Source organism: Stenella coeruleoalba, assembly GCF_951394435.1.
Source record: "Stenella coeruleoalba genome assembly, chromosome: 9".
Lineage (NCBI taxonomy): Eukaryota > Metazoa > Chordata > Mammalia > Artiodactyla > Delphinidae > Stenella > Stenella coeruleoalba.
Window position 1 is genome coordinate 73,406,981 of NC_137155.1, and position 18,924 is coordinate 73,425,904.

Consider the following 18,924-nt stretch of genomic DNA (forward strand, 5'->3'; position numbering starts at 1 on the left):
GTAGCCAAGGAATATGAATAAATAATGGCAGTGATTTTATAATAAGTTCCCATCCATGGTAACCAAGTAAAAAAGAGGGTAACTCATTAAAAAAATAACAGATTGCATCTATTCAAAGTACAGCACCAGAATGAAAAGCCTTTTTAACCAATGACGTTTGTTGTTTGGTTATTCTTTAAGCCACTCTTTTTAAAGTAAGAATTTGCATTATGTGTTTACGTGACTTGCATTATTTTCTATGGGAATATTTCACAGGCAGAAGTCCAATTTTCACTCATCTTGTTACGAGCTTAAAAGGACTATGGACACTTCGTGCCTTTGGACGGCAGCCTTACTTTGAAACTTTGTTCCACAAAGCTCTGAATTTACATACTGCCAACTGGTTCTTGTATCTATCAACACTGCGCTGGTTCCAAATGAGAATAGAATTGATTTTTGTCCTCTTCTTCATTGCTGTTACCTTCATTTCCATTTTAACAACAGGTACTGTGAGCTCCTTAACTATTTAGCTAAGCATTTAATTTAAAGCTTTGCCAACCAATAAAATGCTACATTCTTATAGGTTAAAAATTTTAGGTATCTTTAAATCAATTTTTTGAGAGTTAATTGACCAAAAAATTTGTTTATTGTTGAATGAATGATTTCTTTGAATTAGAGATGTATGCAGTTGAAAAACTGAGATACAAGGAGTGTCAGATAACAAATCTGTGATTCAAAGAGAAAAACCATCTAATACTCTCATTTTGATAAAGGATCTTGGCTTCAAAAGTAACAGGTCTCTTTATTAAAGAACTCTCTGAATAGGGGAAAAGAAACATCCAAATTTATATACAGATACACACAAAACCGCCATCCCTGGTAAATTTTGTTCTTTTAACCACCTGTTGGTGCAATTTGTCATCCTAATGTGAACTTTGCATGGTGAAAAACTGCCACAGAAGTGAAAGAACTTAGGTGAAATTGCCATGTTTTTCAAATACAGATGTTCTGAGTTTTAGGATCTTTGGGTGACAAACGTAAACTATTTCATCGTAAGTAAAATGAAAACCTATATAGACAAGTGAGCTCTTCTAATTAAAAAAGGTGAATTACTGAGCTATAAGAAAAGTTGAAATATCTTATATATGTGACTGTGGACAGAGATTCAGAGTGACTGCCAAATCTGAGGGGTCGTTCGTTTCTAAGAATAGAATCCGGATCAAACAAAATGAAGTGCGTGTTGGAGAACTATAGGAGGACCTCGTGGAGCACAGGGTGGGAGGCACACGGAGCCTCCAGGGAAAATGGGACAGGCGTGGAGAGTCGGACTCAGAGCTTCCTGTCTCTGGACACTGGATGCCGGCTGTGCCCACTCCTTCCTCTGGCTACTTCATTCATTTCTCTTTCTCTGAAGACTGACTTCCCTGATGTCCCAGAGCTGTGCTACAGTGACCTTATATGGCCTCTCCATTCAGGCCCTTTGAATGAACAGCTGACTTCCTCTGTCCAGTTACCAAGTATGGGCAAGAACCGAAAACAGGCTCATTTTGGCTGAAGGGTCCACCTGCCATCCACACAGGTGCCGTGAGAGTAGTGGATTCCCCGCCTTCACTGTTCTCTCAGCCTAGGGCGATGGGAAATTACTCTATGAAAGGAATATAAAGGGTCAGGCAAATGAACTAAATCCTTAGCAGTACAGTAATTTGGGGCAACTTTAAAACAAAATAAAATCTCTTTTGCAGTTCAGAATTTTTTAAAAATTTTGCCTTTGATTAAGTTATTTGAAATGGGATCCAAGAGGGCTGAGTGAACAAGGATTTGTTAACAGTGAATTCAAACCAATATATCATGTGCTATAACATAATGGTTAAGGATCTGACTGAGTCCCGATTTACCAGGCATGATAGTCGAAGCATTTAGCAATCAGTATAGTTCAGGACCTATCCATTAAATCAGATGCCGAGCCAGAGTGAATGTTAGCCACACAGCTAATAACAACCCTGCCTCTGCTGGTCTTCAGCTGTGGTAACTTGTACACTTTAACTAACTTCTCTAAAGCCCTCATTTTCCTCATGTATAAATAAACATAATGATAGTACCTATCCCATAAGTTTGTGGTGAGTATTAAATGTGATAATTTGTATAAAACACTTAGTATAGTGCCTGGTCCATAGTAAGCACCTGAAAATCTCATATTACTTATTATTGTTATTATTTTAAAAATTTTATCTTACTCTCATCTTAATCTTCAGAATGAGTAATATATTGGGGCCCTGGATAAATCTTACCTATTTAGAATAAATGATTTAGTATGAAAAGCACATACCTGCTATCTATGGTTTGTTTTCTGTTAGAGGAATTGTAGAAGCAAAGTTTCAATTCACAATAATGGGATGAATTATTTCTCCCAATTTTAGAACCCTATGACAGTTTTATCATGCATTACAGATGCGAAGACTGACTCTCAATTGAGACTTGATAACCTAAATTTATAATAATTTAAGAACATTCCTATTAGAAAAATTGTAGGGCTATGAATAGAGAGTATTTATGAATTTTAATTAGTGGTCCCCTGTAGCCCTTAAAAACTATTTAATTAGACATTTAAGTATTGTTCTTCCTGGGTGAACGAGTCAATTTTTTTTTTAACATAAAGAGCAGTCTTCTCTTTTTCCAAATGGCAGACCCATGAGTTCTGACTTCCCCATGAAACTCGAAGTTCTTTCTTCCCAGCAGCATCTGATTGGCAGAGAAAGTCCTCCTCGCAAAGGCATGAAGTACATCTAAACATCTTCTGGATGCTGTTCACACACATATCTCTCCTACTTTTGACTTCTTTGTAGAGGAGCTTATTCAGACACAGTACTTTTTTTCCATTGTCCATTATTTGAAGTCTTTGAAGGTATTATTACTTACAGAGTAATAGTAGAAGGGATAAAAGTGATATTTACCCAACACCAACATCCCCTTCAATATCTGAAGCATTTAAAAAAGGGCAACTTGGGCTTCCCTGGTGGCGCAGTGGTTGAGAGTCCACCTGCCGATGCAGGGGACACGGGTTCGTGCCCCGGTCCGGGAAGATCCCACATGCTGTGGAGCGGCTGGGCCCGTGCGCCATGGCCGCTGGGCCTGCGCGTCCGGAGCCTGTGGTCCTCAACGGGAGAGGCCACAACAGTGAGAGGCCTGTGTACCGCAAAAAAAAAAAAAAAAGGTAACTCTTTCCTAATAGTCAATCACTCTTTGATTTAAAATGTTGGTTGAATACTTATTATATACAGGGCATATTATTACTAGGGATACATGCTGTGGGGATCTGAGATGAAAAATGGTTAAAACTGGCACAGAATCAAAATGTAACTTTAATATGTGCCCTCTTCTAGGAATACATAAAGTGGCTCACAGAAGAGAGAAATAGCATAAAGTTTGTTTATATCTTTTTTCCATCTATAGGTGAAGGAGAAGGAACAACTGGGATTATTCTAACTTTAGCCATGAATATCATGGGTACACTACAGTGGGCCGTAAACTCTAGCATAGATGTGGATAGCTTGGTAAGTATTATTCTTTTTATCTTCTATGAAAAAAAATTCAGATGAACCAAAAAGTATAGGTAATAACATAAGGGATGACTATATACCCAGACCCAGTTTAAGATATAAAACACTGCGGATAAATCGAAGGTCACTCTCTATCTCTCATTAAACCCATAACTCTTCTTTCCTCCACATAAATAGCCACAATCAAGATCTGGTGCTACGGTGAACATTCTTGCAGTCTCCTTGCCCAGGATTTTTCTAGGATAGCCATCCAGGAGTGGTATTGCTAGGCCATAGAAGTCACCCACGTTCAGCTTTACAAGATGGTGCCAAATTGTTCTAAGATCTGTTGTACCAGTTTAACCTCCCATCAAGAGAGTATAAGAATTCTCAGAGGTCCATAGCTATGACCTGCAACACTTGATATTGTCAGACTTTGGTTTAATTGAAGTATAGTTGATTTACAATACTGTGTTAGTTTCAGGTGTACAGTGAAGTGATTCAGTTATATATATTTTTCAGATGATTTTCCATTATAGGTTATTACAAGATATTGAATATAGTTCCCTGTGGATATAGTAAATCCTTGTTGCTTATCTATTTTATATATAGTAGTTTGTATCTGCTAACCCTATACTCCTAATTTATCCCTCCGCTCCTCCCTTTCCCCTTTGGTAACCATAAGTTTGTTTTCTATGTCTGTGAGTCTGTTTCTGTTTTGTATATAGATTCATTTGTATTACTTTTTAGATTCCACATATAAGTGATAATATATAGCATCAGTATTTCTCTGTCTGACTTCATTAGTATGATAATCTCTAGGTCCATCCATGTTGCTGCAAATGGCATTATTTCATTCTTTTTTATGGCTGAGTAGTATTCCATTGTATATATGTACCGCATCTTCTTTATCCATTCATCTGTCGATGGACACTTAGGTTGCTTCCATGTCTTGGCTATTGTAAACAGTGCTGCTGTGAACATTGGGGTGCATGTATCTTTTCGAATTAGCTTTTAACTTTTCCAGACATATGCCCAGGAATGGGATTGCTGGATCAAATGGTAGCTCTATTTTAATTTTTTTTAAGGAACCTCCCCATACTGTTTTCCATAGTGGCTGCACAAATTTACATTCCCACCAGTAGTGTAAGAGGGTTCTCTTTTCTCCACAACCTCTCCAGCATTTATTATTTGTAGACTTTCTGACGATAGCCATTCTTGTCAGACTTTTTAATTTTGGAAATCTGATGGGTATGAAGTGAATGCTAGGGAGATAGGGCAGCTTAATACATACTTATTGGCCATTTGAGATTCCTTCTCTGTTAATTGCTTGTGCATTTCGATTGCTCATTTTTCAAGTAGATTGGTTTCTTTCTTAATTCATTTGTTGGAGTTTATGAATTCTGAATCAGTTATCACTTCTTTACATTTCAAACATGGTCCTTCAGTCAGTGGCTTAGCTTATAGTATCTTTTGATGAAACTTTTAAGTTTAATGAAATTAAATTTTTCAATATTTTCCTTTATGTTTTGTGCTTTTGGTATCTTTTTAAGAAATCCTCCCCTATCTTGGGTTTTCAAATTTATCAGCATTACATTTTTCATAATATTTTTTCATATTTTTAAAATTTCCACAGTCTTTTTTTTTTTCTTTGGTGGTAGCTCCTCATTCTCAAGTGTTTATCATTGCCTTCTCTTTTTGCTTGGTCAATATTGCCACATATTTATGTAATTTATTAGTGTGTACAAAGACCATATTTTGGTTTTGTGATTCCTCTTGTTTTGGTTCCTTGGAGTGCAGAGCCTGCAGTAATGTATGTGAGGTAACACTGTGTCCAGGGCACAAATCCCATGGCAGCAAGAGTGAGAGATAAATGGAATCAAGGCATATTTCCCCTTTTATTTAAAAAAACAAATGCATGGGCTTCCCTGGTGGTGCAGTGGTTGAGAGTCCGCCTGCCGATGCAGGGGACACGGGTTCATGCCCCGGTCCGGGAAGATCCCACATGCCGCAGAGTGGCTGGGCCCATGAGCCGTGTCCACTGAGCCTGCGCGTCCGGAGCCTGTGCTCCGCAACGGGAGAGGCCACAACAGTGAGACGCCCGCGTACCGCCACAAAAAAAAAAAAAAAAAGCATAATTTTCATCCGATGGCATAGTTGGTCTGGATGGATAGCTTCATCATCAACTTCTATTAGTCTAGCTGGAGTACTGTATTCAAAATCAGACATCCAATACTGTATTTGTGGATGGTCTAGAAACCCATGTTGGGAATGACTATATAACACTTGTTATTACCCTTTTGGCTTAGGTTCTTTTTATTATTCTCTGAGACAGTTGACGTGTTCTCAAAATGCACACATTCGTTCAGCTGTGAAATTTGTATAATCAATTCCTGTCAGAACAAGTATCATTATAAAACATACTTCTATAGGGAAAATCCAAACCTTTTCATGCCCTCTTCTTGTCTATGTGACTTAATATTTTATTTAACCAAAGCATTGTAGTAATTCATTGAAATGTAATTTAACCTTAACCTGATTTATGGCAGGGTTTTTTTCTTTTCCTTTAACATCATTTTTTTTTTTTTTTTTTGAGCTTGACCAACTCTTTTTAGTGATGCCATTCATCTCCTCACTTAGCTCTTATGCTTTTGGGGTTGAGTCTTGTAAATGTACTTTAAAATGTTTCTGTTGGAAAATAGCAGGAAGGTAGTAAGTACATATTGTGCTGGCATCTATTTAATTCTTTGTTCAAACTTTCTACAACTTTGACTTTACGATGAAAATCCTCATGCACTTCACTTCATTTTCTTTATCTGAAAACATCTCTTTACCTCGTATATGCACAATTCCTTTCTGTTTGTCACATTAATTTGCTTGGTTTATGTAACAGCCTCTACAGCCTCTCTTTGTTTGGTGTCTGTCTGTTTTGCATGTCTAATCTCCATTAAAATTTCCTTCAGGCATTTTTATTTCTCTAGTTTTTCACATGGTCATCCTGGGCTTTGTGACCTGTGCTTTGACATTGTTTTGCCTCCGACATTGTTTCACCTCCTGGCATAAAAGGATCTTTGCAAAAAACTATTATGTTCTAATACAATCTATGAAAAGTATCAATATTTGCATTTCATCATATTTTTTAAAGTCGTTTTCTTTTCTTTGAATATCAAAGCGATCATGTTAGTTTTCATTTCCCTGCCAAACAGCACAACTGGTCTTTCCTGGGCCTTTATCTAGTTATTAATTCCCATCTTGCTGCTTCCACCTCTGCAACTGCTAAAGTTGTCCAGTAATCTGTTGGTTTTCACCTAGTGTATGTTGAAAGTAGAAGGGGAGAGAGGTTTGCCCTCAAATTTCATGTTTACATATATGTTAACACTAAAGGTCCTTGTGACCTCTGAAGTAAAAACTCACTTTACTTTATTGAGTTCTGAAATGGATTTAGACCTGAGTTTAAAATGCAGTAAACAGGGTGTTTTGTTTGACACACACTTTTAGTTTTTCAGTACAAAGGTACCCAGGAAAAAACGTCTTTAGACTTGGAAAGAATATTTCATTTATGCATCTGGCTGGGTTTAGGCATGAACAAAGAGTCAACCATCAACAGAAATACGATGTTATAAAAATGGCAATATGACTTTTCTTCTACTGCTCATCCATTGCTTAACCCAGGTGCCTAGCTTTCATTAGCTTTCAAACAGTAGAGGTAATATTTGGAGGATAACACTTCCTCATCACAACCTCAGGTATCTTTGCATTTATGACTGACTGCACATCTCAGATGTTGGCACTCAGAACTGGTCAACAACCCTTTTATTACATTTTCCTAATAAATTCTCTATTTTATTCCCTAAGATGGTTCTTTCCCACCTTCTTATCTCTTCTTAGATGCTCCAATAATTCCACCCCCTGCATTCTCAGCCAATGACCTTGCTACATACTATATAGAAAATACATGCAGCCAGGAAGAATTCCCTCCTTTCTCTCCACCACCCTTCTGCACCACTACTCATATGCTCCAGTGCTCTCTGTGTCTTCGCTCCTGTGTAAAGGCCAGTGATATGCAATCAACCCCTCTTTGTGGGACCTTTCTCCCTAGCATAAAACTACCATCCTGGGAAGCTGCTGCATAGCACAGGGAGATCAGCTTGATGCTTTGTGACGATCTAGAGGGGTGGGATAAGGAGGGTGGGAGGGAGGCTCAAGAGGGAGGGGATATGGGGATATAGGTGTACATATAGCTGATTCAGTTTGTTGTACAGCAGAAGCTAACACAACACTGTAAAGCAATTATACTCCAATAAAGATATATATATTTTAAAAAAAAAACCTGCCATCCCTTGATCTCCAGCTAGCACTCCATTTCTTTGACCAATTTTCAGCAAAATTTCTTAAAAGAGTGCCTGACTCTATTTCCTCACCGCCCCCATTCTTTACATAACCTGCTTCATTTCATTTCCATCATCCCCAGCACTCATGACCAACATCTTTCCAGAGCCAGCATCTTTGTTTCTCTCAACCTCTCAGCAGTTACTTATGCCATGGACACGTCCTTCTTGTGATCCTTTCTTCTCTCCATAGGGTGATGCTCCTCCCACCTCGTTTTCCCGCTACCTCTCTGGTTCCTCCATAGTTCTCTGTGCTGGCCTCTCATCTTCTTGCAGAGCTCTAAACATCAGCTGTATTCCAGCCCTCCTCTATCTACACTTTCTCTAGCTGTTATCTAACTCCGTGCTTCAGAAATCATCTCTCAATGCATTGCACATTCATATCTCTAATTTAGACCACTCCCCTGCCCTCTAAGTATATATCCAACTACTAACTTGACACCTCCCGGTGTTTATAAAACACAGTGATAGAATGTCTTCCAGTAGACTCGACATTCTAGGGCAAAAGCTCTTGTTTGGAATCTCCTCAAAATATGCTTGCAGTATCAAGAGACCATTAAAAGTGAACAAAACTTCTACCTACTAGTTTGTCTAGTTTTATATAGCAGTTTGGAAAAAAAATCATCTGAACATTGTCACCTTATGAACAGCATAGTGTAATAGGTTGTGAATAACCCCAGAAATTTTTAAAATAGTAAAATTATCAGAGTCTTAATAATTCCCACTAGAAACCCCCATGTTAGGGGATTTCCAATTATTTCAATTGATATCACAGTGTTTTAAAAACTCTTACTTCTAATTCACTCTTCATTTTAACATGAATAGCATGTATGTCTCTCTACTCATTTCAGTTGTGTATCTCATACTGTTCTGTAGATGGGATGAAAAGAGAAGTGTTAATTCTTTTTAGCTCCATTCCTCACATACTATATGGATTATAGTTGTTATTGCTAAAGCTATTATCTTAAAATTTTTGTGTTCTTAATTAACAAAGCTGTGTACTTACTTATTTTATTTGGATTCACAAGATGCCTGCCATTTTTAGTACCATAAAGCTTCTCTGTCTCCTATTGTTAGCTACTTAAATATTATATATCTTAAATAGGCTGTGCATACCTAGATTTTTGCCTCCATGAATGAGTGAAAATTAAATAAATAAATAAGAGGTAGAAAGGATGAAAGGTGATGAGGTGATGTTTCAGACTTAGTGGTTATCAAGCCATCTGGTGACTAGTGAATTGCCCACACTCATAGTCTCAATGTTTGAATGAGGCAGTTGACAATTCATCTGTTTTCAGGACTGTCTACATCCTAGTGAGCATAGCTAAAAGATCTGAGCATATGAATAGTATCTACTGCCTTAATTCACCAATTGCAGCAGCAGATAAGCCATCCCTGTTATAGAGTGTGTTCCTAATAACACAGGAGTAAAGGAAGCCGCCGGGATGAGCAGGGAAGACTGTGCCTCTGTACGGTTCACAGTTAGATTCCAGTTAATGAGTTTCCAGAAAGTTCTTGCAAGATTGATGTAATCTGAGAAGAGTTTTCTGTCAATAGAAACTCCCTCTGTTTCTCCTTTGTCCTTTTATTGACCGTGTTTATTTTGGGTTCCAGTAAAGATCAAGTGACTGATTGTATAATGACCAACAAGAAACCTGATGGGAGGAGAAGTGGGGAACCTGCCTTTTCTTCAATGCTCCTGATGCCTAATTCTATTTTGGTTAGAAATTTTTTAAGCTTCTGTTAGCTCTGACATTCTCTTGTGAACCTATGAAAGATTTCAAGTCTTGACTGGCATGTATACAGGCACTATTCCAGGTGCTCTCAGGAATCACACATATCTGCCACTGTCCCTGAATGCTCATGTCCAATGATTAGGTCATTATCCACTGCAGTTGTCAGAGCTGATAAAGAACTCTGAACCAGTGTGTTACTGGAACCAAGAAAGACAAAGAAAGCACCATTAAGATGTTCTTGGGTCTTGAATTAGTAGGAGAGGCTTACGAGAACCTGAAGGGATTGCGGGAGTGTGGAAAAGTTGGGAAAATTTGTTGAGCTTTGTGCCTGTCACTTTAACTTTCTGGGTTTAGAATTTTTCATTTGTACCAAGAAGGAATGGATTAGAACAGAGGTTCTCAACCTGACAGCGCATGTGGAAACTTTATAAAGAGAGAGATTACTCAGGGTCCTCTAAGATTAGTTAAAGCCGTCCTCTTCGTTGGGGGCGAGGTGACCAGGCATGATGTCTATCTTTTAAAAAGTGTTACAGATGATTCTGGTATATCTAGACTTGTGAATCACTGGATTGGATGGTCTCTAAGATTCATTTTCACTCCAGTTTTCTGAGAGTCATGGCACGGAGTCAGCAAGCTTTGTCTATAAAGGGTTAGATAGTACTTTTTTCAGCCTTGTGAGCTATGTGGTCTCTATGGCACTTATTCAACTCAGCCTTTGTCGGGCAAAGCTAATGTAAACAATGGATGTGGCTGGATCTGGCCATTGGGCCATAGTTTTGCTGACCTCTGGTCTATGGGATAGAATTTACCTTGGAACTGACAGACCATCAGCAAATTATTTTTGTCCTGTATATCAACCAATGACACATATAAATCTGTATAAGACATATAAAGGATGGTGCTTAATGAGAGAGAACTTGGGGAAGTTGCACTATCTCAAAATTAAGATGCTTATAGAAAATCAAAACCTCGGGAAAATATTTTGATTTGTTGTTCTGGATTTTGTTTTTTAGTAAATCTTCTCTTCTTGAGATTTCCTTTGAAATATGTTTAATGGATACCACATAGACCCAGTTGCATTCACCAAGCACTTGCTGATGGCCTATCATGTGCTGTTAAAAAACAGTAACACCAGAAAGAGTTCAAGTTGGAGTAATAGATTCAATAAGTGATACCAGACCTTTTCAGATAGGTAAATTTGAGAGTCTTCCTTTGCCTATTGGCACTTAGTACCTTGATTATTGAAACTCTTAATTATTAAAATAGGCACAACATATTTGATACCTCTACGTTTATTTAGGATATGTCTTTTGTCATTAGTTGTAATGTGTTTTCTTTCTCTTTCTCACTTCTTACAGTCAGAAAAAGTGACATTGACTTGCCATGTGATTTGCCACAAGTTAAATAGCAAGCTATAATAATTTCCAAAGGGTTAGAATTTATAGTATACTATAAGTAACTCACTCATGCTGTTAATAATTTATAACAATACAGTTCTGATTGACTTTTTAAGTGCTCTAGGAGCATAAGTAATGGGCGCAGAAAGATAGACCAGAGTTTCAAGAATATGTTTTGGGCAGAGTCTGTTTCCATAATAACCATTATCTCTTTTTTTTTTTTTTTTTTACATCTTTATTAGAGTATAATTGCTTTACAATGGTGAGTTAGTTTCTGCTTTATAACAAAGTGAATCAGTTATACATATACATGTGTTCCCATATCTCTTCCCTCTTGCATCTCCCTCCCTCCCACCCTCCCTATCCCACCCCTCCAGGTGGTCACTACTCAACCATTATCTCTTAAATCTATATGCATGGCTTAAAGATTATGCCAATGACTCTAACGTGGTCTTGGGTCTCAGGTCTCTAGTTAGCTGATTCTGAAAAGCATTTAGTTTGGGTCTACCAGGAAGAATCTATGATTTAAAACACTTTAATCCTCCCTTTCATGTACTTCACATTTTGAAAATCTCTCTTGCAAAATGTGTGTTATTTCACATGTCACTCTTCTAGATGATTCTCTTCACATTTATTTCTTATAATCTTCTTATAACAACCAGTTATGAAAACTCTTTACAGTGTTGCCAGCCAGATCTCAGGCTTATGAAATATATTTTCTATCATCATGGCTTTTGGGGTATTACAGCATGTAGTTTAGGTGTTAATGCACAGTTTTGATGTACTGGTTTCCAAATAACCAAAAGGATGAAAGGAAAAAGAGCAATATTTTATGAGGGAGAGGAGTCTGGCTTCCTGACTTGCCCTAGAATAGATCTTTAAGCCTCTTTGTTAACGAAAGGTGGAAAGGAAAATCAGGAATCATTTTCTTTTTCACTAAATATATCTGTTATAAAGTTGAGATGAGGCTGTGGAGCTGTCTTTTCCCAAAAGACTCTGTTCTCCTGATGCTTAGATTAGTAATTTAGACCAACGGTCCCCAACCTTTTTGGCACCAGGGACCGGTTTCGTGGAAGACAATTTTTCCACGGACGGGGGGTTGGGGGGTTGGTTCAGGCGGTAACGCGAGCGATGGGGAGCGGTGGGGAGCGGCAAATGAGGCTTTGCTCGCTGCCCAACCGCTCACCTGCTGTTGTGCGGCCCTGTTCCTAACGGGCTGCGGACCTGTAGAGGTCCGCAGACTGGGGGTTGGGGACCTCTGATTTAGATGCTATCATAAAGATAATGAGATTCAGTTTTAAAGATTGACTCAGGAGAATTTTTTGAGCATAGTAAATTTAAATAATCAAGCCAAAAATTTGAAGCAGATGCTACTCAAGCAAAAATCCCACTTCATTTTAGTTAAACTCCAATTTTATAGAAGTCTGTGCAAATTATATCAAGTTTTCCTCTTCATGTGAGGAAAGGTTTGATGTTTCAGTGCCTGAGTCTCATTTTGGCTTCATCATTTACTTCTTAAAATCTAAGACACATTCTTCCACCTAAGCTGGTAATGGCTACATTGAGACTTTGCTGTCAGTGGGCTAGACAGAGCTTCCCCCTCATTCCTCTTCGGGAAACACGTTTCTATGCACAGAAGCAGCAGCTTAAGGTTAAGGAGTTTGCCCGACTCCGTCTACAGAACTCTGAAAATTGCCAACTCTGAATTTCCATCCAGCTCCATCTACATAGCTGGACAATGGCGTAGCAGTTTTTACATATCACCTGAAAATGTTTAGACATTCCAAATTAGAGACAGGATTAAGTTAGTTTAAAAAGCTCAATGAAGACAAATATATGAGACTAAAAATAGTTTGGTATGTTACAACTTCCTTCTGATCCAGATAGCAGTGTATATTTTCAAGCTGAGAGGCCGAGGCTACAACTGCAGCCTGGATTTCCTGCTAAGGTCCTCACAGCACTGTCATTCTCCCTGCTCAGAAACTGCTTTCTGCATATGAGGTAGAACAATGCATTAATTCGTTATGAACAAAGATTTATTAAGGGACTGCATGATGGTAAACACTAGATGGGGAAGATACAACAAACAATGCTTGAATAAGTTTACTGTAATAGCCACAGTGGATTTAACTGAAGCCCATAAGATGTAAGCTTCACGTTCTCCCACTTGCATGGAACCCTTTGACGGCCCTATACTTAATTTTTTATGCAGAATTTTAATTCTTTTTCTTTCTTCTCTCTTTTTGAATATTGTTCCCTGTAAATCCTTGTTGTTATACAGTAAATCCTTGTTGCTTATCTATTTTATTTATAGTAGTGTGCATCTGTCAATCCCATACTCCTAATTTATTCCCCCTTAGTAACCATAAGTTTGTTTTCTGTATCTGTGAGTCTGTTTCTGTTTTGTAGGTAGATTCATTAGTATTATTTTTTAGATTTCACATATAAGTGATATCATATAATATTTATCTTTCTCTGTCTGACTTGCTTCACTTAGTATGATATTCTCTAGACCCATCAATGTTGCTGCAAATGGCAATATTTCGTCCTTTTTATGGCTAAGATTTCATTGTATATATATTCTTTTTCTTAAGAAGAGTCCCCTAAATTACTGAAGTTTCAGGTTCCACCAAACCTGGATCCATCCCTGACTGCAGGTATGAATCTTTGTCTGTGAAATCAAGTGTACGAGAAATATGACTTGTGCTATAGTCAAATTTATTTTCTATTTGAACATGCCTTCCGCCGAGTGGAAGAAACAACCTCAGCAAATACAGAGATCTTCCTAGAAGTGAAACTATAATAAATTGTGAGTGGAGTTTACAGGATACCAAGACCCTGAAGGAGGGGGCGTCTGGCCCTAGGTTGTCCCTTGTTGTGCTTGCTGTCTCCGAGACTATCTCTGACCTAGAAGTGTACAGTCCAGGTCTATGGGGTCTTTGTCCTTCTGGTCCTGATTCTGAGCTCTCCCTAGGTGAGCTCTCTCTCTCTCTCTCTCTCAGCTGCTTCCATGTCTCTGAGGAATGGAAGACCCTGAGGGATCAAAGCATTGGGATTCTTTGGCTTCCCTTCAGCACCATTCTGGAAATACAAGAAAGTCTGAAGCGATGTCAAGTTATCTATGTCTAGACATGCCAAGCATCCGTGTCCACTCTATTGCTCCTGTGCCATGCCGGGCACTGGAAGCTTCTCTGAGGCCCTCCTCATTCCTGGCTCCACCTTAGAAATGAGGCATAGGCTTCCTATGTTCTAAAATCCCTCAAATCTACTTGAGGAGAGAACCAGAGTTCAGTTGCAAGGCAGTGCTTCTTCTAAGAGGAACTGGTGTCTCAGCCCATTCATGAGTTGGATTGTGCAGTGAGGAGAGAAGCTATTTCTCATCCATCAGAATTTCATCCATGACTACTGTTTTTTACATAAACACTGTGCTTTGTGTCCTTCAGGTTTTGGTTTTTGAAGCTTAAAAGGCAATATTCATGTGGCTCAAAATTTTCAAACTGTTAATCTCTGACTACAAAGGCAAATTTTTGCAACTTGCAAGACTAGAAATGATTTTCTGTGCTCTGGTTCTGATGTAGCTTCTCCTTTGAGAGGCAGTGAAAGTAGAATGTGCAAATTGGAGAGCCTGCGAGGTACAAGGAATTAGTTAGCAATTCATAACATTATCTGGCCACATCATCTATTCAGTAGTGGCATTTCAGTGGCTGATAAACTGACCATAATGCAGGTGTCTGCCCTAGCCACCTTTTCTTCCCATCAGAAAATATTCTAACCCATTGAGTTGAGTGAATGTTCATGTGCTGTGGATGAGTGCCCATTGTTAAGGTGAAGTAGTTCTTGGTCAGGGATATTTGACCATGCTGTGGGTAACTATAATAGCCTGTCTTGGGGTCACTTTATGCAATTAGACTATATGAAAGGTGACGAGTTGAAAATTGTTTTCTAAATTTGATAGGTACATTCCATCTATCACAGCTGACATTAGAAGTTCTGCATTCAAAAAACTAGCAAACAGGGCTTCCCTGGTGGTGCAGCGGTTGAGAGTCCGCCTGCCGATGCAGGGGACGCAGGTTCGTGCCCCGGTCTGGGAAGATCCCACATGCCGCGGAGCGGCTGGGCCTGTGAGCCATGGCCGCTGAGCCTGAGCGTCCAGAGCCTGTGCTCCGCTACGGGAGAGGCCACAACAGTGAGAGGCCTGCGTACCGCAAAAAAAAAAACAAAAAAAACCAAGCAAACAAAGAAGTTCTGGATTCACCCTTGCTAATGGAGAATGTAATTTGCTGTACTCAAACACAAATCCTTACACAGAAAGCTTATCCACTACATTTTAGTGCTACCAAAATAGTAGTTTTGAATGTCATTTTCTAATAACACCACATATAATTTTGAGTAGTTTAGATAGCAATATTTAAATGTTCTTTTTGATTGCTTGGAAGTATGAAAATACGATAGATTTTTGTTATACAGTACCTTTCTTGACATACTAAAGCACCTAACCAAAGACTAGTTCAGAATTCTTCACAGCATTGACATGCAGCAATGTCAACAGTTTACTTTAATTCAAAATTAATAAAAAATAACTGAATCAGGATTTAACAAACCCTGAAAATCACCCATAATTTGGAATTTAAAATACTATGTCAGAGGACTAGTTATAATATGCCTTTCATTTCCTCTAGAGTTAGTTATGATGGATGTGGGCTTTGGATACTTTTCACTTCCATTTACAGTGGGTTTGGCTTAAAAGGATTCCCTTTTTGAATTTTGAATAATTATTGAAGATACTTCAAAGATAGTCTCAAGATGAAGGAAATTGAAGCACACAATTACTAGACAGAAGAAAGCTCTTTATAAACAGCAGGCTTGATCAGTGCATGTGAAAACAGGCAACGCTATTAGATTTGCTAAGGTGGAACTTTTAATGTTCAGTTAAGGATCAATGTCTAAACTTCTCAGATTCATCTACCAGTCATTCATACTAAAGGTGAAGAATTCTTCCCATTTCACCTTTTGATAATGAAAAATAGAAATAATAGAGACATATGCCCAAAGGCATTTCTTCCCACCATTTTTTTGCAAAAAGAATCATTTCTAATAATCTAAACCTTAACTATAAATACAATGATAAGAAATTAACATTGTAAAGGAGAAGGTTAAAATCTTGACTGGGTAAAGCCAGAATCAACAATTACTTTTAAGACAAAAAAATTTCTGTCTAGTAAGCTGTTAACACCTGTGAAGGACTAAGCCATAGAATCAAGGATGATATCTTTTAAAAATAGAAATTGAGGGCTTCCCTGGTGGCGCCGTGGTTGAGAGTACGCCTGCTGATGCAGGGGACACGGGTTTGTGCCTCGGTCCGGGAAGATCCCACATGCCGCGGAGCGGCTGGGCCTGTGAGCCATGGCCGCTGAGCCTGTGTGTCCAGAGCCTGTGCTCCACAATGGGAGAGGCCACAACAGTGAGAGGCCCGTGTACCGCAAAAAAAAAAAAAAAAAAGAAATTGAGTGAATTCAAAGTCTCCAACTCTTTCTTCTTATTCATTTATTTATTTATATATTTAATCATTCACATATTTATCCCTTTATTCACTTAAATTTTTTCAAATATTTATTGGATGCTTATTATATGCCAGGCTATTTTAAAAATCAAATTCCAATAAATTATAGTTGTTCAGAGAAATATGTTCTTGTTAAAGAATTTAAGCACCTTTGAAAAATAGTTGAATTTCTTAATGCCATTTGCAGCAACATGGATGCAACTAGAGATTATCATACTAAGTGAAGTAAGTCAGAAGGAGAAAGACAAATACTATATGATATCACTTATATGTAGAATCTAAAATATGACACAAATGAACTTATTTAAAAAACAGAAACAGACTCACAGACATAGAGAATGGACTTGTGGTTGCCAAGGAGGGTAGGCAGTGCAGGGGTGGGGGATGGATTGGGAGTTTGAGGTTAGCAGATGCAAGCCATTATATATAGAATGGATAAACAACAAGGTCCTACTGTTGCAAGGGAACTATATTCAATATCCTGTGATAAACCATAAGGGAAAAGAATATGAAAAAGAATTTATATACATATGCATAACTGAATCACTTTGCTGTATATCAGAAACTAACACAACATTGTAAATCAACTATACTTCAATAAAATACATTTTAAAAAATAATTTTAAAAATGGTTGAATTTTAAATACAGCTCTTATACACAGTCACATTTTGCTCAGCAATGGAAATTGATCTTTAAGTAATTCAGATTAAAAATGTAATATTTAACTACAGATATATGCCAGTGACTTAAATTTGTTTGAAGATTATTGTGGTTATTCAAAATTTACTAAGCCTCAAGAGTCCACTTACCACCCAGCTGACATAGAATTGTTGATAGTTATTAATGTACTGTGAGAGTAAGGCAAGACTCTTATGTAGTGGTTTAGAGGTGTGAAACATTTTATTATAATATACCAGTTGTAAAACATTGTGTAGTACTACTCATGGTAGAAAAAAGTTTTCCCCTTGACATCATCTATTCCCTTGAGTAGAGTTTGGCTATTTATGTGTGACTTGCATAACTGAGAATTTACTGATCACAAAAACAAGCAGTTTTATACAGAGCACATTTATGGAAATCCTAGTTAATTCTCTTGGTTAAGCTTTTAATTACATCCAGTTATTTCCTGTTAGTTCATTGAAAAACCTAACAAATAACCAAGTGACGACTAGCTAGCATCCCATCTTAAAAGTTATTTTTTAGCAAACACCAAACTAATTACGACATTGTCTGCAGCTCTTAAAGAAAAATTAAAAATTATTTTTATTTCAGATGCGATCTGTGAGCCGAGTCTTTAAGTTTATTGATATGCCAGCAGAAGATGGTAAACCTAACAAGTCACTGAAACCATCCAAGGATGGCCAGCTCTCAAAAGTTATGATTATCGAGAATCATCATGTGAAGAAAGATGACATCTGGCCCTCAGGGGGCCGAATGACCGTGAAAGACCTCACAGTGAAGTATATAGACGGTGGGAATGCCATATTAGAGAACATTTCCTTCTCAATAAGTCCTGGCCAGAGGGTGAGATTTAAACATTGCTTCCTTTGTTAAACCTGTGTTCAGTAAGTGAATTTCAGTAGCCTAAAGCAATGTGTTAGTAGAATCCATTTGTAACACTGTTATTGTAGACTAGGACCAATATTGAACACAAATATTTTCAAGTTATTATATGAAGTCATTGTTTCATGTGAAATATACTTTGCAAAGTCCTGAGTCTATATAATGGAACCATTTTATTTTATTTTTGTATTAATTTTTATTGGAGTATAGTTACTTTACGATGTTATGTTAGTTTCTGCTGTACATCAGAGTGAATCAGTTATATATATACATATATGCACTCTTTTTTAGATTCCATTCCTATTTAGGTCACCACAGAGCACTGAGTAGCGCTCCCTGTGCTATACAGTAGGTGCTCATTAGTTATCTATTTTATACATAGTAGTGTATATATGTCAGTCCTAATCCCCCAATTCATCCCACTCACCTCTTTCCCCCTTGGTAAACATGAGTTTGTTTCCACATCTGTAATTCTATTTCTGCTTTGCAAGTAAGTTCATCTGTACCATTTTTCTAGGTTCCACATATAAGCAATATTATATGATATTTGTCTTTCTCTTTCTGACTTACTTCACTCTGTATGACAATCTCTGGGTCCATCCATGTTGCTGGAAATGATATTATTTCGTTCTTTTTTATGGCTGAGTAATATTCCATTATATATATATTATATATATATATATGCCACATCTTCTTTATCCATTCCTCTGTCAATGGACATTTAGGTTGCTTATACAAACAGCTCATGCAGCTCAATATCAAAA

The 18,924-nt window shown here is 37.7% G+C and overlaps 1 protein-coding gene across 1 annotated transcript in view; it reads left to right on the forward strand.

Annotated features, from left to right (window-relative positions):
* The window catches only part of CFTR (CF transmembrane conductance regulator), a gene marked incomplete at its 5' end in the record, with an annotated part of 195,052 nt that overhangs the window by 137,916 nt on the left and 38,212 nt on the right, over nucleotides 1–18,924 (forward strand). The window contains 3 exons of the mRNA XM_079931021.1: nucleotides 256–483; nucleotides 3,430–3,530; nucleotides 17,870–18,121. Of these exons, the coding sequence (XP_079787147.1) occupies nucleotides 256–483; nucleotides 3,430–3,530; nucleotides 17,870–18,121 (581 nt within the window). The remainder of the gene's footprint in view (nucleotides 1–255; nucleotides 484–3,429; nucleotides 3,531–17,869; nucleotides 18,122–18,924) is intronic.